The 25,577-nt window shown below is 40.5% G+C and overlaps 1 protein-coding gene and 2 long non-coding RNA genes across 10 annotated transcripts in view; 2 read left to right on the plus strand and 1 right to left on the minus strand.

Moving 5' to 3' along the window:
- Window positions 1-25,577, minus strand: part of FBLN1 (fibulin 1) — a 90,941-nt gene that overhangs the window by 12,521 nt on the left and 52,843 nt on the right. For 5 of the 7 annotated variants that reach the window (XM_035309607.1, XM_035309591.1, XM_035309643.1 and 2 more), the window contains 2 exons: window positions 17,416-17,558; window positions 15,311-15,442 (listed from right to left, as the gene is read on the minus strand). In XM_035309607.1, the coding sequence (XP_035165498.1) occupies window positions 15,311-15,442; window positions 17,416-17,558 (275 nt within the window). Of the gene's footprint in view, window positions 1-15,310; window positions 15,443-17,415; window positions 17,559-23,065; window positions 23,523-25,577 lie in introns of those variants that run through there. The other 2 variants (XM_035309611.1, XM_035309597.1) reach the window with 1 other exon arrangement.
- On the plus strand, window positions 1,610-25,379 carry LOC118155978. The gene is made up of 4 exons (XR_004746093.1): window positions 1,610-1,621; window positions 3,382-3,386; window positions 23,746-23,753; window positions 24,950-25,379. It is a non-coding gene; the product is annotated as an uncharacterized LOC118155978 (long non-coding RNA).
- Window positions 7,586-17,145, plus strand: LOC118155990. Of its 2 annotated transcripts, XR_004746100.1 has the most exons (4): window positions 7,586-7,657; window positions 8,924-9,051; window positions 15,958-16,035; window positions 16,716-16,764. It is a non-coding gene; the product is annotated as an uncharacterized LOC118155990 (long non-coding RNA). The 2 variants fall into 2 exon arrangements; XR_004746097.1 differs by having other exon boundaries at window positions 15,958-17,145.

A 25,577-nucleotide genomic window follows, 5' to 3' on the forward strand; every position in this document is an offset into this window, starting at 1 on the left:
GGAGCTGGAAGCCATCGTGCAGCAGGCAGGCTACGACTTGGTTGCCATCACGGAGACGTGGTGGGACCACTCTCATGACTGGAGTGCTGCAATGACTGGCTATAAACTCTTCAGAAGGGACAGGCAGCACGGAAGGGGTGGTGGAGTGGCTCTCTATATTAGAGAGTCTTTCGATGTTGTAGAACTCGAGGCTGGGCATGACAAAGTCAAGTCCCTTTGGGTTAGGATCGGCAGGGACAACAAGGCTAGCGTCCTGGTCGGGGTCTGTTACAGACCGCCGAACCAGGATGAGGAGACGGATGAGGAGTTCTACAGGCAGCTGACAGAAGTTGCGAAATCGTCAGCGCTGGTTCTCGTGGGGGACTTCAACTTCCCTGACATATCCTGGAAGCACAACACAGCCCAGAGAAAGCAGTCTAGGAGGTTTCTGGAGAGCGTGGAAGATAGCTTCCTGACACAGCTGGTTAGAGAGCCTACCAGGGGTGGCGCCCCGCTAGACCTTCTCTTCACAAACAGAGAAGGACTGGTGGAGGATGTGATTGTCAGGAGCTGTCTTGGGCAGAGTGACCATGAAATGGTGGAGTTCTCTATTCTTGGCAAGGCCAGGAAGGGGACCAGTAAAACCACTGTATTGGACTTTTGGAGGGCTGACTTTGTGCTGCTGAGGACACTGGTTGGTAGAGTCCCTTGGGAGGCGGTTCTGAAGGGCAGAGGAGTCCAGGAAGGCTGGGCGCTCTTCAAGAGGGAAATCTTAATGGCGCAGGAACGGTCTGTCCCCACGTGCCCAAAGACGAGCTGGCGGGGAAGAAGACCAGCCTGGCTGAACAGAGAACTGTGGCTTGAGCTTAGAAGAAAAAAGAGGGTTTATAATCTTTGGAAAAGTGGGCAGGCCACTAGGGAGGACTATAAGGATATTGCGAGGCTGTGCAGGGACAAAATTAGAAAAGCCAAAGCTCATCTGGAGCTCAATCTGGCTACTGCCATTAAAGATAACAAAAAATGTTTTTATAAATACATCAACACGAAAAGGAGGAATAAGGAGAATCTCCATCCTTTACTGGATGCAGGGGGAAACTTAGTAACCAGAGATGAGGAAAAGGTGAAGGTGCTTAATGCCTTCTTCGCCTCAGTCTTTAGCGGCAATACCGGTTGTTCTCTGGATACCCAGTACCCTGAGCTGGTGGAAGGGGATGGGGAGAGAGATGTGGCCCTCACTATCCATGAAGAAATGGTTGGTGACCTGATACGGCACTTGGATGTGCACAAGTCGATGGGGCCGGATGGGATCCACCCAAGGGTACTGAAAGAACTGGCAGAGGTGCTGGCCAAGCCGCTTTCCATCATTTATCAACAGTCCTGGCTATCGGGGGAGGTCCCAGTTGACTGGCGGCTAGCAAATGTGACGCCCATCTACAAGAACGGCCAGAGGACTGACCCGGGAAACTACAGGCCTGTCAGTTTGACCTCAGTGCCAGGGAAGCTCATGGAGCACATTATCTCGAGAGTCATCACGCAGCACTTGCAGGACAAGCAGGCGATCAGGCCTAGTCAGCATGGGTTTATGAAGGGCAGGTCCTGCTTGACGAACCTGATCTCCTTCTATGACAAAGTGACACGCTTAGTGGATGAGGGAAAGGCTGTGGATGTGGTCTACCTTGACTTCAGCAAGGCTTTTGACACCGTTCCCCACAGCATTCTCCTCAGGAAACTGGCTGCTCATGGCTTGGACTGGCGCACGCTTCGTTGGGTTAGAAACTGGCTGGATAGCTAGGCCCAAAGAGTTGCGCTGAATGGAGTCAAATCCAGTTGGAGGCCGGTCACTAGTGGCGTTCCCCATGGCTCGGTGCTGGGGCCGGTCCTCTTCAATATCTTCATTGATGATCTGGATGAGGGCATTGAGTGCACCCTCAGTAAGTTTGCAGATGACACCAAGTTAGGTATGTGTGTCGATCTGCTCGAGGGTAGGAAGGCTCTGCAGGAGGATCTGGAGAGGCTGCACCGATGGGCTGAGGTCAACTGCATGAAGTTCAACAAGGCCAAGTGCCAGGTCCTGCACCTGGGGCGCAATAACCCCAAGCAGAGCTACAGGCTGGGAGATGAGTGATTAGAAAGCTGCCAGGCAGAGAAGGACCTGGGAGTGATGGTTGACAGTCGGCTGAATATGAGCCAGCAGTGTGCTCAGGTGGCCAAGAAGGCCAACAGCATCCTGGCTTGCATAAGAAATGGCGTGGCCAGCAGGGCTAGGGAGGTGATTGTCCCCCTGTACTCGGCTCTGGTGAGGCCGCACCTCGAGTACTGCGTTCAGTTTTGGGCCCCTCGCTACAAGAAGGACATGGAGGTGCTCGAGCGAGTCCAGAGAAGGGCTATGAAGCTGGTGAAGGGTCTGGAGAACAAGTCTTAGGAGGAGCGGCTGAGGGAGCTGGGCTTGTTCAGCCTGGAGAAAAGGAGGCTCAGGGGTGACCTTATCGCTCTCTACAGGTACCTCAAGGGAGGCTGTAGCGAGGTGGGGGTTGTTCTGTTCTCCCACGTGCCTGGTGACAGGACGAGGGGGAATGGGCTTAAGTTGCGCCAGGGGAGTTTTAGGTTGGATGTTAGGAAGAACTTCTTTACTGACAGGGTTGTTAGACATTGGAACGGGCTGCCCAGGGAAGTGGTGGAGTCCCCATCCCTAGAGGTCTTTAAAAGACGTTTAGATGTAGAGCTTAGGGATATGGTTTAGTGGGGACTGTTAGTGTTAGGTCAGAGGTTGGACTTGATGATCTTGAGGTCTCTTCCAACCTAGAAATTCTGTGATTCTGTGATTCTGTGTTCTGAAGTGCTACATTTGGCTATTCCTAGACCTCTAACTCCTTTTCCTCACAAAAACCCCTCTGGTCCTTTATACAGACTTGTCAGAGATGAACAGATGTGGCAGCCTTAGCTGCCACAACACAAGAGTAACTACCCTTTTCTAAGGAATGGATCTTTTGAAATCACAAAATAGCCTTTAAATAGTCTGCTAGCCTGTGTCAAGCCACAGGTATATAAGATTAAATACATGGGCTCTCCCTTAATGTTAGAAAACTTATTTAAGCCCTTGTGGATGTTGCAGGAGTGAAGGAGAAAGGTTATCTCAGCCTCCTGGAACCTAAAGCCATTGCATGGCTATTTGAAGGAAACTAGCCCCAAACATCTGTTAATGTGCAATGAACTACTTCTTGTAGGGGAGAAGCAAGTGAGTTTCCCTTAAGCAATACAAGAAGACTGATCTCCTCATGTTAATGCAAGATCCTGAACTATAATTTTAAATTTGCTTTTCTCCTCAAGGCCTCTTGCTTTATACTGCTGTCCAAGATTTTTGAAATTAAGAATAACATCTCATGTATCCGCGTATGACCCTAGTCACAGTTTCAAAAGAGATGTTCAGGCAATTAGGAAGTTTAGGGCTAGGGAAATGAACATTGCAGTGGCTATTTTAAAAGGCAGTGCTGATAGGATCATTTCAGAAATGAGCAAGAAAAAAACAGTCCAGCCATGAATAAATGCTTCCTTGGATCAAACCATAGACAGTGAGTTGCAGGTTAGGCTTGAATACCAGACTATATCAGTCTACTACATGTAAATACATATCTATAGTGTGAAGCCAAAACTATACAGCCAAATTGCTTTTTGGCTCTGTAGACTTTATTTCAAAAAAGTCATGTTGAGATCTGTAAGAAAAAAAAGTTATTTCTTTTCAATATTCATTACAAATACGAAAACTTCATCAATAAGGTTGAAAACCAATTGACAGCCTGGTCACAAACAGAAAATATATAGTTTAGGCTATATTACCCTTTTTTTTTTTTCCATCAAAATCTTTGGGGCTCTGCATAAGCTAAGATATAAGTAAATTCTTTCCTAGAAGCATCTCTTTATTCCAAAAGGTTATGCCAAAGTAATGATTTTCAGTGCTTAAATTACTTCTGTCAACATAGTTACTAGAGTACTTACTGACCTATACCATGGCGGGGAAAAGGCAAGTCAATCATCTGTTGGATAATTCGTTTACGTATCCAATCCTTGAAAATATAATGCTTTAAACATTGCACATTAGGAAATGTCCTACTGCATTTGGTAGAGTAAAAACTGCCAAACATTTCCTTTCATAGCAATACAGTCATATCATGGTTTCAACATCACCACTATCAGAATCAGAGAGTAGTTGAGAATGGAAGGCGCCTCTGAAGATTTTCTAGTACAAGCCTTTGCTCAAAGCACATTCACCTGGAGCATGTTACTCTGGACTGTATCCAGTCAGTTTTTGAATACTTCCAACTACGGAGACTCCAAAACTCTGTGCAACTTGTTCCAGTGTTCAACCACCTTCACAGTAAAAAACAAACAAAAAAACATAACACCAAAAAAAAAAAACCCTTCTTATTTTCTGTTTAAGTAGAAATTGTTATATTTCAGTTTGTGCCCTTTGACTCTTGCCATTTCACCCAAAACCACTGAGAAGACTCTGTATCTATCTTCTTTATTGCCTCCCATCACATCAATCAGATTCTCTACAAGCCTCTTCTTCTCCAGGCCAGAGAGTTCCATTCCAGCTCTCAGCCTTTCCTCATATGGCATATGTTCCAGTGCCTTAATCCTCTTCAGCACCTTCTCTTGGACTCTCTCCAATATGTCCATGTCTTTCTTGCACCAGGAAGCCCAGAACAGGACACAGCACTCCAGACACGCCTCACCAGAGCAGAGGGGAAGGATCACCTCCTTCAACCTGCTGACAAGAAGATCCTAATGCATCCCAGGAAGCCATTGGCTGCCTTTGGCTCATGATCAACTTGGTGTCCAGAAGGACACACAGGTCTTTCTCACAGAGCTTTCCATCTGGTCAGCCTCCAGCATGTACTGGTGCATGGGGTTATTCCAGCCCAAGGGCAGGACTTTGCATTTCCCTTTGCTGAACTTCATGAGATTTCTGTCAGCCCATTTCCACAGCCTGACAAGGTCCCTCTGCATGGCAACCCAAACCTGTGGCCACTCCTCACAGTTTTGTGTCCTCTTCAGACCTCTTAAGAAGTACTCTTGTCCCACCATTCAACTGATTAATTAAGATGTTAAACAGTATTGGCCCCAGTTATTGATCCCTCAGATACACCACTGGTAACTGGCTATCAGCTGGACATTGTGCTGCTGAACACAACCTTTCAAGCCTGGTGGTGCAGCTGTCTTTCAAACCACCTCATTGTCTACTTATGTAGTCCACACTACCTCAGGTTGCCTATGAGGATATTAAATGAGACAAGAGTTGAAAGCCTTACTAAAGTCAAGATAAGCAACATGTACTCTTTTTCTTTCATGCATTAATCCAGTAATCTCTTCATAGACAGCAGGTTGTTAAGCATGATTTGCCCTTCATAAATCCTTGCTGACTTCTTCCAGTCACCTTCTTGTCCTTAATACATTTGGGAACATTTTCCAGGTGGACTTGCTCCACCCCCTTCCCGGGGATTAAGGTGACTGACCTGTGGTTTCACAGAACCTTCCTCTTGCCCTTCTCTTATAGAAGAGGAAGAGTGACATTTGCTCTCTTTCAGTCTTCATGAATTTTCCTTGATCATCAGAGTCTTCCAAAGATAACTGAGAGTGGCTTCACAACGCCATCAGTTCCTTCAGCACTAGTAGCTGCAGCCTGTCAACTCCCATGGACCTGTGTATGTCCAGTTAGTTTGAATGTTCCCTAACCTAATCCTCCTTCAAAAATGGTGAGTTTTTCTTGATTTAGACCTTCCAATTGTTCTGAGGGTGTGGGACTCCTAAAAGTGAGTCTTACAATCAAAGAATAAAGCAAAGAAGGCACTGAATATTTAGGCTTTCTGTATGTCCTTTGTCACAAGGTCCCATGCGCCATTCATCAGGTGGCCCACATTTTTCCTAGTCTTCCTTTTGTTGTTGATGTACTTGTAGAAGCCCTTCTCATTGCCCTTCACAGCAGGAGGCTGTGCCTCTATAGACAGTCTCACAGGCAGTATATTCCTCCACTCCCCTCTAGTTCATGACTGTGCCTGAAGGCACAATCTAGCTGTCAAATTGCAGATATTTCCCAGACCACCAGATGTCTGATGACTTCAGATAGTTAACGCACACCTTAGATTCCTCCATCTTTCAAAAGCTTAACAGTCCTTTTTATTTTTTATCTCTTTTTTTTTTTTTCTTTTTGTGAAAGCTGTCTATATTTCTCAATAACAACGTAGACTCCTGCTATGTGGTGCTCCATAGTTTCAGATGTAATCTGCTTTATTAATAAGTGACTGTTCTTTGGAAAATGAAATACTTCTGGGTAATCATCACTGCAGGCATCAAACCATATACAGAAAAATAGCTCTGAAGATATCATTAATCCTGGAACTGCCACCTGACAAACATAAATATGGTTAAAGGATTCAGAAAACTCATTAATCAAAATACAAGTACTGAAAAAGATTTCCTCTTGCTTTGAAGTGTATAGCCCTCATAGCATTGTGAGTTAGACCTTCATTCAAGTTCGATGGTGAGCATTTCATAAAATAATAGATACAGAGAATTAAGTTTAGAGTTGGATGTTAACAAAGTTTCCATGCTGATGCAGAGCTGCTTCACAAGAGTGAAGCTATACAAATCTTTGCTGAAGTATCTGGAGCCAAGATTTTGAAAAACGTGCTTTTCAAACATTAACCTTCCAGATCTTTATTCAATTTCCTAAGAAAATGGACTAACTTTCAACCGTTGAGCAAACAAGTGCTTATAAAATGCTTTAAAAGTGAGTTTGGTCACATACAATTACACATGTATGTCATACGACACTCATGGCTATTTCACTGTTGGTTTAAGGTGATCAAAAAACAGTGGTCCTGCTATATCCTCCACCCTGAAAAACAGAACACAAGATTGCCATACAAGCTCTAATGCAGACAACAGGGAAAATGCTGAAGTGCTTGTTTTTTTTTTTTTTTTTTTTTTTTTCAGATGTGGAAAGGAGAAGATTTTCCTTTTGAGCATCAACAGAATTCCAGATCACTTAATACAACTCCACCACTCCCTATTATGGAATAGAAGGGCAATGGCAATTTAGGTACCACAACAATGAATATTGCACCAATGACATAAACAAGACTCCTAATGACTTGTGTCCAGTTGGTGCAGTGTTGACTGTATCAGCATGTTATCTCCAGGTCCAGCAAAATGTCTATGTTCACAAATCAATTCAACAACTGCTACTTAACAGCACAGCTCAGAGATACACCATATCCTTTTCCAAGAGGTGTAAAGGAGGATCAGATGTAGGGCAAGACATCCTTCAGAAAAAGAGAGCAGTGTAACTAGGAGAGCTTGTGCCTGTGACCACAAGCAATGCCTAATGCTCACATATCTAACATGTTCATAGTATCTAGTGATCACACTGTGTTTACATTTTATAAATTATTAATGTTCTCATTTAAAGCCTGCCCAAATAATTATGCCTAAACATAATAATTGTGTGTATAATTGTGTCCAGGTACTCATGATCTCTGAACTTTTCATCTAGGGTACAGGTCGTCATTTAGTTTAGCTAAAACTATTTAAATCTGCTTCTTTTTCAGCTTTTCGTTCCACCTCTGAAGAAAGGAAAAATGAAAAAGGAAACTACATCACAGGAGTTACGTTTCAGCAGGTACCTAAGGAAACAGGATCTTTTTGATTAGCCTTACTCAACAGATTAGAAATTTAGGATTCAATTTGTTATAAATGCTATCCTTCAACCACTCAAAAAAAAAGATTAAAAAAAAAAAATTTTTCATTAATACTTGGGCTTCTCTAGAAAGCTTTGATTGCTGAAATGCATCAAATAAAAAGGCAATAAAGGGGCCTCATGGTATTAATACATTTTTGGCCAGAAACAAATGGTAAATCTTTTCAAAGCTATTATCTGTCATGTTGGATCATAGGGAGCCTTGGTATTATGAAAGAATTAAAAACAGCCTTTGATTTTACTGAGGTTTGGCTAGTTTACAAATACTATGATCTTTATTAAGGATACCAAATAACTTCAGAGAGATATGCTCTTATCCTGGTTTGGCAAACTTGAAGTGCTTTTAGATCTCTGGCTTGCCTTCCAGCCAAACCTTGCAATGGGTTATAATGTTGACAATGCTGCAAAATCACTCATGCCTAAAATAACTGTACTTGAAGTAGCCTCACTAAAAAATAGTTTCCACCGTAGATATTTTAATCCTTCCTATTCTACCTCTGAGAATGCAACGTTTTGCATAGTATAAGAACCTTATGTATTACAAAAACAGGTGGAAAATCTTCCATGCCGAATGTGCAAAACATTCAAAATCACATATATCAGCTTTCTGATACTTTATTTCCACAATCCTATTTATGCAGGGTTTAGTGCCCATCACAGTAATACCTGAGTGCTTAACATACATACAGTTCCTCCATTTAGGGAGGGTGGCTGAGTTTGCCTTACCTTTTCCCACTACCACGTTATTTAGTTTCAGCCAAGCTTTGATACAGTAGCATATCCATGACACCTGAGCAATTAATTACTTTAACCCTAAGCATTTCTTGGCAAAGAGCCACATTATGGCACCCAGCATAATATGGTTCTGTGATTCAATTTACCAAGGAAGAAAAAGTACCTAATCCTGAGGATTTGACATGAAAGCCTTTAGACAGCCACTCAGTCATCACCTAGAGGCAACAGCTCTGCTGGTGTTATTTGCCAAATTTCTGCTGAAGGAAGCTTTCTGAATCTTAATGTGTGTAAATCCCTGACCAAATTCTCAAAATAAGGCTGAAATAAGGGGTCATTTCACCACATTTGACCCCTTTAAAAATAAAGGCGTTCTTTTTAAGTGATCCATGCATCTGTGCATCATACAAGGAAAGATTTACAATATGTTTCAAGTTTCTTATCTTCTGTCTCCAGGTTTTATAGGGTGTAGGCACTACTGCAGAAATGAGATGCCTGCTATCAACACACAAACTCAGGAGAAGCCACAGAAGCAGCTGAATGAGTCACACATATTTCACACTTGGAGTTCCTCAGAAAAACAGGTCTCTGACTCCTGACTTCATGATACAGCTCACAAAACTTCCTCAGAGTTGCAGTTTGATTTATTTGTCTGCTGGCTTTATGGAAACTGTAATCGAACATGGTATGGATGAATGTTTTTGTAATAGTTACATCTTCCTACCCGAGGGGTGAAATGAATATTGATCAGGGAAGAAAATGTGATTAACCAGATACTTGCAATGTGATAGAGTGAAATCTGGCACTTGGAAGATTATTTTGCTCAAGCATGAGACTCATTCTCACCAGAAAAGCACCTTCCGCATTTCTCAGATGCAAAATGAAAATTCACCTCCTGGTTTGCCTCCAGAAGAGCTCTTCAGCCTGACATTTTTTCTGGAAGGGAGGGAGCGTGTTGAGAGATTTGACTACAGCACAGTGCAGTCAGCAGCATCCCAAAAGGGCAGGTTCAGGCAATAAATCTAGGTTTCCCTTTACCAAATGGCTTCTGGGCACCCTAGTCGCAAATGCATAGCTACTAATTTCAACAGGGCAACCTGGCATAGAAAAAAACTCAAAAGATATTCTTCTCTGAAGGGTTCCTCTTGTGAAAGGGACAAGCCTGGCTGAAACCAGAACAAAGATACTGAAAGGGACTGTGTCTTTTTTAATGTAAGGCTGCAAGAGCCTGTCTAAAAACCTGCTGAATTATGTCACTGCTCTGTGTGCTCGCTGTGAATGACTGGACAGCACTGGTTTTGTATTGCCAGACACCATTGTTGTTTCATGCTAATGACATTATAGTCAGACAAAAGGTGGCTATTGTTGCTTACTTTCTAGTAAGAGTATCCACAAGAGGAGATAAAGTATGTGCTGAAATCCTCGCCCCTGCAAACAGTGGAGCTCTCCTGGATGCCGCTGCTCTGCCTTTAGCCAGGCTCCATTTTAGCACAGAAAAGCAGCTGTAGGTGAACTGCTACTTTCAGCATCACTGCCATGTGAGAAAGCCCAAATCAGTCTGAGGATCTCATTATGCTAAATGCTGTGCAAATGCACAGTATGAGCCAGTCAGCTTTTGGCCCACAGGTAAAGAGACTAGAGAAACAGAGCATACAGAAGTGGAGAGAAATGTGAAGGTACTTGCCCATCACTGCAGAGTGGGCCCACTGACTAAGTTTAGAACACATCTTCTGCAAACCAGAGACTCCGAATTTAACATCAGGCCACACAAACATGTGTGGCAGACACTGAAAAGACTTTGCTGTGTCGGGGAATGGCCAGATTGCTTGCAAGTTATGGAACTATCCCTGGGCTAAGGGCAGGTTTGCCTAAAAGTCAAATAAGCCTTCAGTTTCCTTCTCCCACCACCAACCAGTATAGGATCCTGCAAGCACAGTTTCTTTTACCATCTGTTTTGGTCTACCTTCTGTTCATTTTTTAAAGTCTCTGTCCAGCCTCTGGAATATACTAAATGATCATGATACCACAGTAAAAATAAGACTACTAATAAATCCGGTATTGCAACAACAGCAGTTCAGACACTTTCTGTAATGGTTCAACAGTAACATCATGAATTAATATGCATGGAAAAGAGCCTAGGAAGACAGGGCAGAATTAGCAGTGGAATCCTTGCAACTGTAACTGAAATCATTGCCACTTGCAATGATCTCAGTTTTCTTTTCCTTCTGAGTGGCAGAAGAAGCATTTAAATGATAGGCACTATGATAAATTCAACTTCCTCAAATGATAACTTTAAGCAAACAGTAAGTTTTATATATATAGGGCACAACACAAATCCTAGATCTGTTTGGAAGATCTAATTCATTGACACAATGCATGAGTTATACCTGCTGCAACAGAATTATTTGAAAAATACAAATGTATATAACAATAGCAATGGAGAGCAGTAGTGCATATCTGTAAAATTATAAGTAACTGTGGATACCAACATATTCAAGCACTAGCACAACACCCCTGAGAACCTCTACAGGTACGACTGAAGTGTTCTAATTGTACTGGCTCTGGGTCTTTTTGCTAAGAATTATATCATTCTGCTTCATAGGCAAGAATAATATATACTTAAGTTAGTATCAAATGTGATGGGGAAGATTTCAGTCTATCAGCACTACTTTTAGCTGTATTAAGAAATTTTAAAACCTTCCTGAAGCCTACCAGACTACAAGGTGGTATTACAGTTACCCAAGGAAATGAATGTGTAGCTGAGGGGGAAAATGTTTTATAGTACAAGATAATACCTTAGGCATTAATACAACACTTTTGTACAGGTTGAAAATGCATTCTTCATTTTTCACTGACAGCTGGTTAAAGGAGGAATGCAGTGAAAAGTCTATAAAAGCTTTAAAAAAATTGATAGGTTTGCACTTCTGTTTTTCTCCCACCCATGCTAATAAGTGATGTGCAGTTGTTAACCTGAAGTTGTATCTATTTGATTCAGTGCCATCTTGGCCTGTAACCACACCAGGCAACAGAGAGTTTACACAACGTTTTGAACAATGGAAGCATGGAGTTCAGCATCTTTAATACAGTTGGGTAGAAATATCAGAGGCAACTGTTTGCTCAGTTGTGTGTTTTTTTTTTTGTTTTGTTTTGTTTGTTTCAGCTTGCATGAGGTCTACACACTGCCATTCCAGTAGGCTGGCTTTTGTTCCTTCCGTTCCATTGGAAGACTCTTGCTGTAGGGTGGCATTGCCCATTTTTTGTAGTCTGTGCTTTCTTCTTCTGGCTCCTCCATATCTGATACTGCTGGTCATTGATTCCCATTTGATGTATTTTCTTTCTTTGATTTTGCAGTACTGTCCTTGCCTCTTTCTGCTCCTACCTCAGTGGCTATTCCTTCTACATCTCCTTTGGGAGATCTTGTTCTTTCTTTTTCTAACCCTCCCCTGGGGCAGCTCTTTCCTCCATTGCTAGTGTTCTTTTTCCTTCCTCACAACCTGCTCCTAAACATTCACATCTTTTCATGTGACCTCAGCTCCCATCTCGTCAGCACCACCAAAAAATCACAAACCAGGCTGACAGACATTCTCCATCCAACCCTACATACTTCTCAATTTCTCTAACATCTTCTTGATGTCTCAGCGTCAGCTTAATGGGATAACAGCTAAAATTGATGAGCTGACTCTCTTCACTCCACGATTCTCTATCAATGCCTAAGTTCTCACTTTCCCTCTGAATGAAACTCCATCTCTAACAGCTCTGAAACTCCATCTCTAACAGCTCCTCCTCTTCTCTAAACTGTTTCCAAAAGAAATATGCTGCACCTTTTCACATTTTTTATGTTACACTTTTGAGAGCACCTTGTTCCTTTCCATTCACATAAGCACAGCTTAGGTGCAGTTCCTTCTTAAGCAGTCATCTCTCTCCTTGTTTGTGACAAACTAGCAAAAACATTCTAAATATGAAAGACTTCTGTAAGAACATCTTCATAGTTGTTTAACCTGTCTTTTCTCCCCCTCTTACCAGTGTTCCCTCCTTTGTTTCAATCCCCTCATTGGTTTCCTCTGTTCTAAAATCAAGTCAGAGTTTATTACACTCAGTTCTTTCAGTAAGACTAGTATATATTTGCCTGCTTTTTCCATATGCTGTTATGCATTTCATCTCTCTCTGATTTAGTTGATGTCTTTTCTTTAAAAAACAACAACAACAACAACAACAACAAAAACTCGTGTAGAGGCTTTCTGTGTTTACTCTTGTAGAGAATGGTCACCTAATGGTGATCTAATTTCCATTAGCAGATAAAATAGCTTTGTTACACTTGCCTTTTCTCCTGAAATATTACAACTGACTATTAAACATGCTTATTAGTATTTTTACCCATGCATCTATGTTTTATTATCAGGGTAAATGTGTTCTTTCCTCAATAAGCAGCAAAAAAAAAGTCTTAAAAAGAGACTGAAGAGATTCAGGAGGAATATATCCATTATGTGTCATTAGGCAGTCCAGATGTGCACTCCCAGAAGCATATAAACTGATGATTGCAGTAGTTGGACTTATCTTTGGAGAATGATTCCACTATACCTGTCCATTACTGGCTCATATTGGACACCGATTACTGGGCTAGCTGGACATTTTCTCTGCTAGTTCTTATGGTACATCCCCACAGTTCTTATGTTCTTAAAATGTAATGGTACAACCAATAAATCTTTCTAATATCACCTACGCCCTTCCTCTCATTCCATTCTTATACAAGCCCTTCCCCTTTCTCTAAAAAAGGGACTCACTTTGTGAATTCCTGTGGACTAGGAACCCATCTTACTTATTTGTCTTGAAAATTTCCCAGCATTTTTATGGGAACACCTAACATTCTGATTATTAATAAAAAGACAAACGATATTATGATGGGAGCAGCAGAACTTCTGCTGGTAGAATTATTTGCAATCCTAATTTCACACATACAACGTGCTGTCCTGATCCCCTGCCCCTCCAGGTAATATTAGTTGGGTTTTTGTTTTGTTTTTCCCTTTCCAATTCTGCTGCAGGCAGTTTGCTTTGCAACTTCCATCCATTAATCTCACAGTACTTTTAAGTAAAGGAATTAATTAAGACTCTTACATACAAGAATTAATTAAGACAGTAGTAGGCATGTTTTATCATCTCCATGTTGCACATGGGGGAACTGAGGTGAAGAAACCATTGCCCAATTCTTTCACAGAGCTGGGCATGTACTTAGGCATATATATCATATCCTTTCAACACAGTACAGAATAATATCCTTTCTCTCCTAACACTGTGAGATATATATCCAGTTTACAAAGTAAAATACCATTGACGGGCAGTCCTATTATTCAAAATGGAAACGTTTCCCTCAGGCAAATGCCTTGGCAAATCAAATTTTGAAACACATTCTTCTTTCTTATTTTAGACAGAAAGAAGCACACAGCATGAAGAGCAAACTACTCTAACTACTGTGGGATCTGATAACATTTATACTCTTTTAAAAAGTCAACCCAATACCTGAAATTTGTAATCTTATCATCCTGCTTTAACAGACTCTCCCTCTTTCTCAGCATTCACATGTATACTTCTGTTTGATAAAGAAATATAAACCTTAAGATTTTTATCTACAGTTCATAAAAGCTTTGCACACCTGACACTATACGATCATGCTTCCAAAATGCAACAGTGCCATCTTCAGATCGCACTAAATATGACTTCTTCACCAAACAAGCACAGCAACGATTTTCCTTTCCATCCATACAAATATTGCTAGGAAGCCCAATAGCACATGTATAAACCTGAGCAGAACCTGCACATTCATGTCATGAAGCAGAAGTCTTCACTGGCAACTGCGGTCCTTTATTTTCATAAGTAAACATTAATAAAGAGCAAACAATACTACTGTATAAGCCAGGCCCGGCACATTCATTCTCTAAGCATGAGAATCACAGAATACTCCCTGCCACTGCACTAGTGATTATCATGGGGCAGAGCAGCTGGGACCTGCTCCTTCTCTGTGACCTTCACATCATTTGCCAGCTATGCACGGGTATGTTGGGTACCAGAGTGAGAGCCAAGCTACTGTAAACACTGTAAATATATTTCTGTATGCACATATGTAATATACTAGTTACGTGAGATGGATTACATGCTGCTTCATACAGTATGCATTATATCCTGCCAAAGAGCCTTGCTCTGAAAGAAACCTACCAGAAGGTATGACCCCAGGTTGTGTTGCAGCCCCTCCCTCCTGTGTGACGAGATGCAGGTGTAGTGCATGACCCACATACACAGGTAAAACTCCTTTTTAAGTTTATTCTAAACCACAGTGTGTGACAGATCCCTTTTATCCTCAACAGAAAGATATTTATTTAAAACTGAACAAGACTGTCACTTAATATCCGAACAGGGAACAGATTGAGTAAATTAGTCCTGCTATAAAGATTTGATTATTATCCAAAAAATTGATGCCATGCTGTTTAAACATGAAAGAACAGTTAATTAAATTTACAGTGTCTTTGTTGACAGACTACATATTTTATATTTGGTTTGATTATAATGGACAAACACCATAATTTTAAAGCTAAGCCATTTGCATTGGTAATTAGAGTTAATTCTGAAAAAAGTTAAAATGCTTCTCAAATTAAAATTTGGCCTCTGGTGTTTTGAATTTTAAAAAATGGTGATGTAAGTTCAAATTAGGCATATTGGACTGGAGAGGGAGAATTTTAAATCAATATCGGCTTGAAAATCAAGGTGTAAAAGAATTGCTCAATTTCTTTGACCTTGTTCTATAATACTATTGAGATAAGAAAGTGTACTGTAAGCAGAAAACAGTCTACTTACCCACTGTCATACCATCCATGTAACGCTTGATGATATCAAAGGAATCTCTTAAATTTCCTTCTGTTATGTCAAATATGATATCTGCCTGGTTGGCTGGATATGTAGGTGTGATGGCACGAAGAAAAATAATCTCTGCAAATAAAAGGTATCACAGAGTGTACTGAGAAGTAGTGAAAATATCACTGAAAAAAAAAAAAAAAAAAGCATTTGACCCAGAATGACGTGTCATCAAAGCCAGTGGAGGACAAATACTCCCTTGGACAGTTTGTCTTTTAGAACAGAAAGAAAGAACTTTTGCAGGAAGAGAACATTTGAACATTCAGATAGATTTATTTTCTCCTCCTGCAGCATTCAAGAAGTCCTGAAGCCAAAACACTGTAACTTCACAGTTCAGAAAGACCACTCAGAAATCAGTCAGACTTCTGGCATGTACATAGAAAGGACAACACTTAAGTATCCACAGGGTAGGGAGTGGAGGGGGACAAAACAGATAGAACCCTGAACTCTTATTCCCTTAGGCAGTTCACAAAGTATTGATGTTACAAATTGTAGAGTCCTTTTCAGTGTTGGAGGAAGGATTTAGGTTAGTTTTCAAGCTTCTTGTGAAGGAGGTAAGTATTATTCATATTATTATCCTTGCTCTACAGATGATGAAACTAAACCATGGAGCTGTAAGAATTCACCCAAGGCCATGCGCTGAATTAAAGAACATCTTCTGGGATCTGGTATTACTCTCAGATTGCTAAGCCTCATCTCTTTTTATTAAATCACGATGGACTAATGAGGGAACTGTTTGGGAAGCATCCTGGGCCAAATCCTTAGCTCTGCTGCCAGTACACCTGGTAAAGCTGACAGGGCGTGTATGGGAGTAAAAGTGGCTATGGGGCATTCCTCCATTCTCTGTGATGTAGGGCCAGCTAAGGCCTGAAACAGGCCTGATGCAATTTACAGCAGCTCTATACATCCATGTTATTGGTGGCTAAATTGTTCCTATATAAACAACAACTGGGATGTCTCTTGCCCTACTCATTCAGCCTGGAAGGGGTTAAGAGTGACTGATAGAAAAATGAAGAGTCAGCTTTGGCTTTCATTTAGGACAGCTTCCTGGGGAAGCAAAGCTGAGACTCTGGGTGGATCAGAAACAGAGATTTAAGATCTTTAAAAACTTTTCCAAAATAATCTTCCCACCCTCCCTCCCCTTATTCTCTCCCTGTACCTTCATCATGAAATAAGTTGCATTAGAGAAGCTGAGGTGAAGGCAGTCATCCCACCTCTGGATATGTAGGCAACCCCTACAGAAGGTACCAGAAAGTGAATACAAATGCCAAGTAGCAAAAATTGCCTCTCAATCTGTAAATTTATATGTGAACTAAGCAAAGTGAGTGTGATCCTTCTGAAACTGCAGGACTTGAAGTCTCACGGAGACTTCAGAGGCTGAAAAAGCTGAAGAAATACACAAAAATATCCATCAAAGTGTACCATGTTGGGTTGGAAAACTCCTTTTGTACAACTGAGCAGCTGCTCACTAGGATGCCTAAAAGCTTTCCTTTATTTTATAGGATTTTCCCTTTTATTTTATATTTTTAAAAGTAACACTATTTTTTCATAGGTCAAAAGTCAGCAAATCAGAGTACTAGATGTATAAATACATACTGTATTTTGTGATTTATGGCCTACATGGAGATAAAGGCCATACAGTTGGAACAAGTCACTTGCCAATAGCCTGCAACAGACCATAAACAGATGAGAGAAATATAAAGAATACCTATTTCCTATAGCAAAAGAGGGAAGAGAGAAGTCATGGGGCACACTGATATTATGTGAGTAAATGTAAAGGGGAATTTAGACTGAGTATTTCCTATTTCCTTATACTGGGAAGCTGTATGAGTTAGAGCTCAGACTTTTTTTTTCTTTTTTCTTTTTTTTTCCCGTAAAACTAAAATTCCTAGATATTGAAGGTTTTAATTAAATGAATAGTATGCTGTAATTTTGAACTGTGCAGACATTTAACTGCACTGGTAGCTAGTCTGGCTTTAGGCAAGGATTTCCAGTGGAGGTTTTATATGTTGTAGTCTATTAAATGGAACAAGGAAGAAACTGCTTACCTTCAGGTCTTGTAAATTCTCTGAATGTGGGTAGTGAAATGACAGTGTGGGAAATTGTGTGGACTGGATCCAACACACAGTTGACATCGTTTGGTCGACAAGACTTAATGCAACGGATAGTATCTGTCTTTTCAAGTCTGACACTAAGAGAAAAAAGAGAAAGATGCATATATATCCTGAAAATAAATCACTGTGTTTTGCAATCTAGGGAGCTAGAAACTGATATAAAACTGATATATAATCTGATATTTTACCTAAAAAACTGAAGACAGACTTAAGTAGATCATCAGAACTGTTGGACCACAGAAAAATTTGGCTTGGCTAAGAGTTGCTGTGAAAATCCCCTCAAACCCAATTTGTCAAGCCAGGCATGCAAAAATAGGGAGAACTGTAGTGCATAGGATACCAAGTAAAGTCTCCTTACAAGTACAAACAAGACCCAAGGACTAGGCCCAGGTCCTCAGCTGCAGTTCCTTGGCATGGTCTCACTGATTTCAGAAGAGCTACACTTATTCACACAAGCCTCTTTGTATTCCATTTGATACCAGTCACATAAAGCAGAAACAATTGTTTCCATTCTGGAAATCTGTCAGGAAGTATCAGAAGGGCCCATTTTCTTTCACAATTTTCCGTGCAGCAAGAGTCAGAAAAGCCTCTTTTCAGTCTTTTTCACACACACACCCCTTTCCATCTAAACTGAGAAAACACAGAGGAATGGAAACTGGGGGAGGAAATAAGTTAACCACCTTATTTAAAACCTCATAAGATTGAATTCTGAGTTTGGGGAAGTGGTAAGGGTCATTTCATATTCCATCTCAACCAGCTGCTCATTCGTCCTTGAAAGTCTATTAAAAGTTAAATGACTTCTTCTCACCCTTGTCCACCAGAGTGCATTTAAAGTCACTTACAGTTCAAGAACTTCACACAATACCCGGTCTGTGTTCATGAGAGATGAAAGGGCTGTGCTGGGACTTACAATGTGACTAAGCCCCACAAACGATCTCAACTTTGACCTGCCCATTTCTTCATATTTCTAAGTGGAAGAAAGAAAAGACTGCAGTGTCAGAGGGAGGGAATTAAAAGATTAAAAGGAAGAAAAATTCACTGAGTAAAAGGGAAACAAAAATGGAAGCTTTAGTTTGTAAGATACCTCTAGAAACAAATGGTTCTTACTCTTTTCAAAATGTGTTACCCAACTCCACACCTACAAGCCATCTTTCTTCAAATGTTCAAAGGGACTTTATGGCCCTATAAATAATAAATACATCAGTAACTTCTTATTGTATGCTACCCACATTTGCTCATCAAAGAAAGCAAAGCCAAACGTGCTGATATTGTATGAAGCTAAAATAAAGATAAAAGAGAAAACATGAATCAACATTAAGGAAATCATGCTTCAACAGATGTGAACTGGCATAGTCTAAGGGAAGGCAATGTAGCTGGGTTAATTTATACCAGCTGAGTCTGGCTTGTTATTCTCATTCCATAGTTAATGTGTTGAGAGTGAAGCTGAAGAATGGAGATACAGGTCAGGAGAAATATTTTATTTCCCACCTTCATCTAGATACAAAATTTCATGATTTCCTAGATATCTCATAGGGGACAGAACAGGACTTTCTGCTGAAATGCCTCATGCTGGTCATTTTAGAACAAATTAATTCTGTATGTATGGACATAATAGTCTAACCTACAATAACAGATTCCACCCAATTCTTTTAAACTCCAGCTGCCAAGTTAAGAAAGGACTTCCAGTAAGCTTGCATCTTTAAAATAAGGTTGAGCTAAATTACATAGACTACATCCAGTGTAAAATAGTCTATTTCAAAATGCATAACAAATAGAATTGAGGCAAAATGTGTATCAATCATGTTTGTTTCTCTCTCACACTTTTTTTTCTCTCTACTGTTTATATGGGAGTTAGGTAGATGTTTACATATATACAGACATACAAACAAAAGCTGAATCTTCCATCTGTGAGCTGGGGCCACAACAGCCAAGTCAGGTTGGTTTTACCTTCAATAATGTGTTTATGAATCCTGAAACACTTTAAAAGTTCTTCTCTTTGCCTTATAGAATAACAATGGCATCTTCTAAAGGTTTGATGGACATCAGTAATCAGTGGCTTGTGTAATTTATTTTGGCCTTCATGACTAATGAAGTAATGATACAATATGTACAGCATCCTAAATTTTCAAAGCTGCAGTTAGAAAGATTTGTATGCAAAAACATTCTGGTGGGAGTGTCTGAAGTGTTCAGTATGACTCTGCTTTTGTTCCTTCCTGGGAAGGAAACGGAGCCTTACTTTCGACTTCAACTGGAACATTTAACAAATACAAACATTTCTGAAATTCTCATCCAACAAAGCAATTAATTTGTTTACAGTGAAGTCCTAAGTAAGATTTATGTTCAAAATTCTCCCTTCTGATTCCCTGGAATAAAGCATTCTGACATGAATTAGGTAACTTGTAACTTGAAACAGAGGATCACCATGATAACAAGTGATCTGTGCTAGTTATTAACATGACAAAATTTTGTATCAGCTCTATTACTTTACACTGCTTCTCTCCCCTCTTAAAAATCCCTCAATTTTTGTGTCTGTCCAAACACAAAATACACATTTTTGTATGTGTATTTGTGTACACAAAATGTACATTTTGTGTGTATTCTGTCCTCACCATTGAAGTTGAGCTTGTGCTTTCATTTTCCACCACCTGATTCTCTGATCTTTCTTTCGGTATCTCTACAAATTGTTTCAGGTTATCCCGAATGCAGTTAGCAACACTTTTCTCTACCCTTGCTTTGACTGCACACCTTTAGGCATCTTCTGGAACAATTTGTCAACCAGTATCCATTCCAAATTATGCATATTTACTATTAATGATGTGCTCTGCTTTCAACATACATCTTCCTTTATCCTTACACATCATCTTTGCATCTGATCTTCTAGCTAGCTGAGAACTTCCTTTTTGCCCACGTCCTCCAATTGTGGATACTATGATTGACAAAACTTTCTTCCTATGTGCTGAGAACTTTATTTACTCTGATTTTTCTTTGAAGTTGCCTCCTCTATCACAAATTGTAGTTTTGGAGCTGTTACCTCCTGCAGACTTTTTTTTTTTCTTTTATAAAAGAAGTAAATTAAGAATCAGCTCAGTTGCACTGATTGTTTTGTATATCATGCTTTCCTGAATGCATTTTTTCTTTCTTTTTGGGTTCTGGTGACATTCATTGTCATATTCTCTGTTGGATTCAATAAGTAAGTTCTTTGGACCAGGATCCCTGATTTCATTTTCGTTGGAAAGAAGCATGCACTTAAGTGGTGCTACATAATGACACATTCCCGAAAGTTCCAGATACGCTGCAGCATTGAAGCATCTAATACTGAGCTCCGTGCTGTTGAATTGCTTGCCGAATGCAATAAAATGATAGAATATGGTAGAATTTTTCAATATTGAGAACCAAATTCTCACACTCCCTTTTTTTCCTGCCAAACAATAATATATTAATACTTGCAAAAATGAAGTTTATTTTTGAATCTTTATCCTACTTAAATATGGTCTCATAATGAACTGGTAGCCAGAGGGCGTTTATATACAAGTGTCTTCTGTGCCAGTAAAAAACCTCATTAGCTCAAGTAGAATGGGCTTGTGCTTTCAATATTTAAAGTGGGGACTCTATACCTACTGGCAAGTTTTGGCGGCTTTATAAGTATGCATCAACAGACTCATTGACATTCCTCATGGGACTTGAACTCCTGTCAGCCAGCTGGGATCAACTTTGCCTTAGGGAACATGTAATACTCTGGCAGAGTGCTGCAGTCATGTCCCTGTCTAGTCCTTGGCTCACAACAAGCCCAAGAGTCCACAGCTTACAGCTAATAAAATAATTGTGATCAGGTGACTAAGATTTGTGATCTTGGTTTAGAAGGCTCCCAGTTTCTAACCTAGTACTTTGCCAGTGCTGTCTGTATTCACAGAGGCAGGTGTTTTTAATATGAATTTTCATAAGGATTATTCCTCATTCATCTGCGGACTGACTGTTCTGCCTGTGTAGAACAGAGATGTCTGAGCCCAGGATGGTGTCAAAGAGCACTAATTTGTAGATCATACCTCTGCAACTGAGCTTTAAATATTTATCAATACAAGGACTGAAGAGTACAGTGAGTCTTCTTCCAGCTTGTGAAACAAAGTAATTCCAAACAAATTCCAGTTGTACAGTCTACATTGTTCTTGACATCATAGAAGTAACGGAAGAAAGATTTGGATATTGGAATTCTAGCTGACCTTTAAGGCCTGGTTCTTTGACAGGTGAAGTCTTTATAGTTGCATATTTATGAGGTTTGATATGGAAATTGGAGAGAGGAAAGCATTATCTTCTATCTTATTATATATATATAATATAAAGATATATATATATCATTGTATCTTATTCAAATATTCCTGTAGACAATTCTCAGCCTGTGAAACATACAGGAGCTCTCTGCTACTGAGTGTTGTTAGGAGTCCACTGTTATTTTGCCATCGCTAGCTGTGCAATTCCATGGAAATGTCACAGAAAAGAAGATAAAAAAATCTGTAAAACAAATTTTACAAAAAAGATTATCTTTTATATCATCCTCAGAAGGTAGAAGTGCTATTTGCACCTGGTGTAAATCAGCACAGGCTCACTGGCTGTAACACAGCAGCAGTGTAACTGGTGCAACTTGAGAATCTGGCTCCAAATTTTCAGAGCAACTTGTGCACTGGTGCATCTCTGAGATGCCAAAGACCTAAGTTATGACATTTTGATAGACTTTGATTTTCAAAAATGCATTTGCCATGTGATGAAACTCTCTAGTGATGTCTCAGCAAATTATGTGTCTATCTTGTTTTGAAAATTTAGTCCTAAACATATGCAGCTGTGTTTTATCAGATGAGACCAACTCCACTATTGTGTAAATCTGTCCTGGTTTCAGTTAGGACAGAGTTAATTTTCCTCCTAGTAGCTGGTAGGGTGCTATGTTTTGGATTAGGATGAGAAGAGTGCTGATAACATGCTGATGTTTTAATTGCTGCAGAGCGGTTCTTACACTAAGCCAAGAACTTTTCATCTTCTCGCTCTGTCCTGACAGCGGGCAGACTGGGGGTGCAGCAAGAGCTGGGAGGGGACAGACCCAGGACAGCTGACCCAAACTGGCCAAAGGGGTATTCCATATCATCCGACGTCATGCTAAACAATATATAGGGGTGGCTAGCCAGGGTGGGCGGGCCAGCTGCTGGGAGATAGGCTGGGCATCAGTCAGCGGGTGGTGAGCAATTGCATTGTGCATCACTTGTTTTGTACACATTATTATTATTATCATTACTGTTATTATTATTTTCCTGTCTTTATCTCAACTCACAGGCTTCACTTTCATGTTTCTCTCCCGAATCCCAGAGAGGGAAGGGGGAAGCTGAGCAAACGGCTGCGTGGTGTTTAGCCGGCCAGGTTAAACCACAACAAAATCAAATTAATAGTTTCAGTCCTCAATATATTCAGATTATAACTTCTTGGACACCTACTTCTGCTTTTTATAATGGTGCTCAGTACACACAACAATCTCCCAAAATTGAGATGTTCATTGATGGGGGAAGGTGGAAAACTGTAATGATGATGGCAAATAAAATGCAAGTGCAGCATGCAACAGATGAACTAAAACTTTATTAAAATTGGAGGGGAAAAAAAGCTACTCTCAAATGAGAAAATGTAGCAACTTATGCCTCAAAGTTAGGGATCAAAGCTGTGCAGAGACAAAGACAAAAAGTTTGGCAATAAATGTGTTGATAGTTCCATGGCGGGTAAGTTGCATTTGAATTGTCAGAAGAAGGTCTCTGGGCTCTGTGATTTGCCGCTGCATGACCACAATGCCACTGTGGTTGTTCACTTTTTTTGTGGTGAAAAAACCCTCCTGGTTCCCGCTGATGATGGACAGCAGTATTTTATCCCCAGGGACAGCATTGGAAGGGCCCATGCGGAAAATGTCGGTGGGTACTTGAATGTTGGTAGGAAAAGAGAGGTGATAGTAGGTTATTCTCAGAGGCAGGCTCTGGCACTCCTTATTTTCATTACAAGGCAAGCGCTCACAGCGACTGCAAGAAAAGTGAGAACACAAGACAAGAGGAAGATTAGCGTACATTTAGTAAGCGTGACAGGATAGCAAGGGCAGTGGGGATGGGAAAAGATATGTGGACTTGCACACTGTATCCATTCTTCAGCCTGGCATCTCAGTAACATAGCAACTGGACATTTATTAAACAGGGGTGAACTTGTCTGCAGTCAGTGCTTTTGGAGGACAGCTGCCGTTTTCAGAAGTGTGTCAGGTGTTGCCCTTTCTTTGCACGCACAGATGGATTGAGTCTGGCACCGCACTGGTGAGTTTATCTGCATTTGAGCAGCTAAGCTCCTTCTCAGGAGAACATCAGCTTTCTTGTTGTTAAGTTTTATTCTCTTGTTGACTGGACATATGTCCAAAAGATCCTAAGATCCTAAGTGATTATTGAGTTCACTGTGTCATAGTTGGGATGTCCACATGTTGGGATGTTGGATTTTAAAACCAAGCAAAGTATCCTGAAATGCATAGTGTAGGGTTAGAAGGAATTGGTATTTCTCAGAGAAGAGACAATATGGATACTGCACATCATCTGACAGCATTCAGAGGAACGTAACACTTGTTTCCAACACTGCCTGTATATTCAGGTTTATTTGCTTTAAAAACAAATCTTCCCTCTTCTCATGTAGCAGAGTATTTTTCTGTGCCATGAAGAGAACCAGCATAACATATATGTCTATAAATATCTGAGGGGTGGGAGACAGAAGGATGTAGCTAACCTCTTCTCAGTGGCTTGTGGGGATATGACAAGGAGCAATGGCTGTAAAATAGAACACAGGAAGTTCTGCACCGACATGCAAAAGAACTTCTTCACAGTGAGGGTGATAGAGCACTGGAGCAGGCTGCCTAGAGAGGTTGTGGAGTCTCCTTCTCTGGAGATATTCAAGTCCCGTCTGGACGCCTACCTGGGCAGCCTGCTCTGAGGATCCTGCTTTGCAGGGGGGTTGGACCCGATGATCTTTCGAGGTCCCTTCCAACCCCTATAGTTCTGTGATTCTGTGATAACATACATCTAAACAAGAACAGAAAAAAGATGCAACAGCCTGATGTCTCTAGCATGTCCTACACACTCAGTCCACTCTTACACAGATTGAAATCACAGGAATGATGCTGGTGAGTGAGAAAACTGTGGTCTGCTAACGGCTGTTTCCTTTCCTTATCACTAAGCACTGTATTCTAGCAACAAGTCCAGAGAACTAAAAAGATTAACTGAGAAGGCTGAAAGTGAATAATGAACTTAGTCGCAATGTCAGCACTGGAAATCCTGATCCGTATGAAGAGAGCAATCTCATCCCTTTCTGATACTGAGAGAAGTAAAGCTTGTCTTGTACAATGCACATATCTGTGTATGCCGTATTTATGTCACAGCTAATAAAGAACATTGTAGTATACTGACATAGTAATCAGGATCTGACACATCATGCTACCTGGTGGGTTTGAGAAGTGGTTACAAATTTGCATAAAAAGAAAGATTACATGAAGTTAGGATTAAAGATATGCCCTATTCACCACATTCAAATTGGTATCTGAACACCCTCTCAGACAGATGCATGGAAGTGGAAGTAGACACGACAACTTGAGCTAAATGTTGACACTGCAGAATTTGGGGCTGATCAGGTAAGGCATTTAGCTCCGAATTTGCCTCATGAGCAGCTATGAATCAGTTAAAATTATCTACAAGAGTCTCTGAACCCAGTAACAGTATTCAATACACAGGCTGAGATTTTTGAACCTAACCTATTTATTCATTTCTTCACAGAGAAATGCTCCAGCATGATGGCATGGTTTGCTTCTTATTACCTCACAGTGTGGTAAGAAATCTGACTGCCCATTTCATTTATTTTATTTTTTCACATTAAGTTGAGCTCCTAACAGGAGTAGCTGGTATCAAAATTATACACAAAATAATCATTTTCAAAAAGAGTAGTTAAAAGCAACCTCAGTTCTTCAGTTAATGCATTTTGTGTTTTATGTTCTCTTCTAAAACCATTTGCAAACCCAAAGTACAAAGCAATTCTTTGAAGACTTTAATGCA

This window comes from Oxyura jamaicensis, chromosome 1 (genome assembly GCF_011077185.1).
Source record: "Oxyura jamaicensis isolate SHBP4307 breed ruddy duck chromosome 1, BPBGC_Ojam_1.0, whole genome shotgun sequence".
Taxonomy (NCBI): Eukaryota; Metazoa; Chordata; class Aves; order Anseriformes; family Anatidae; genus Oxyura; species Oxyura jamaicensis.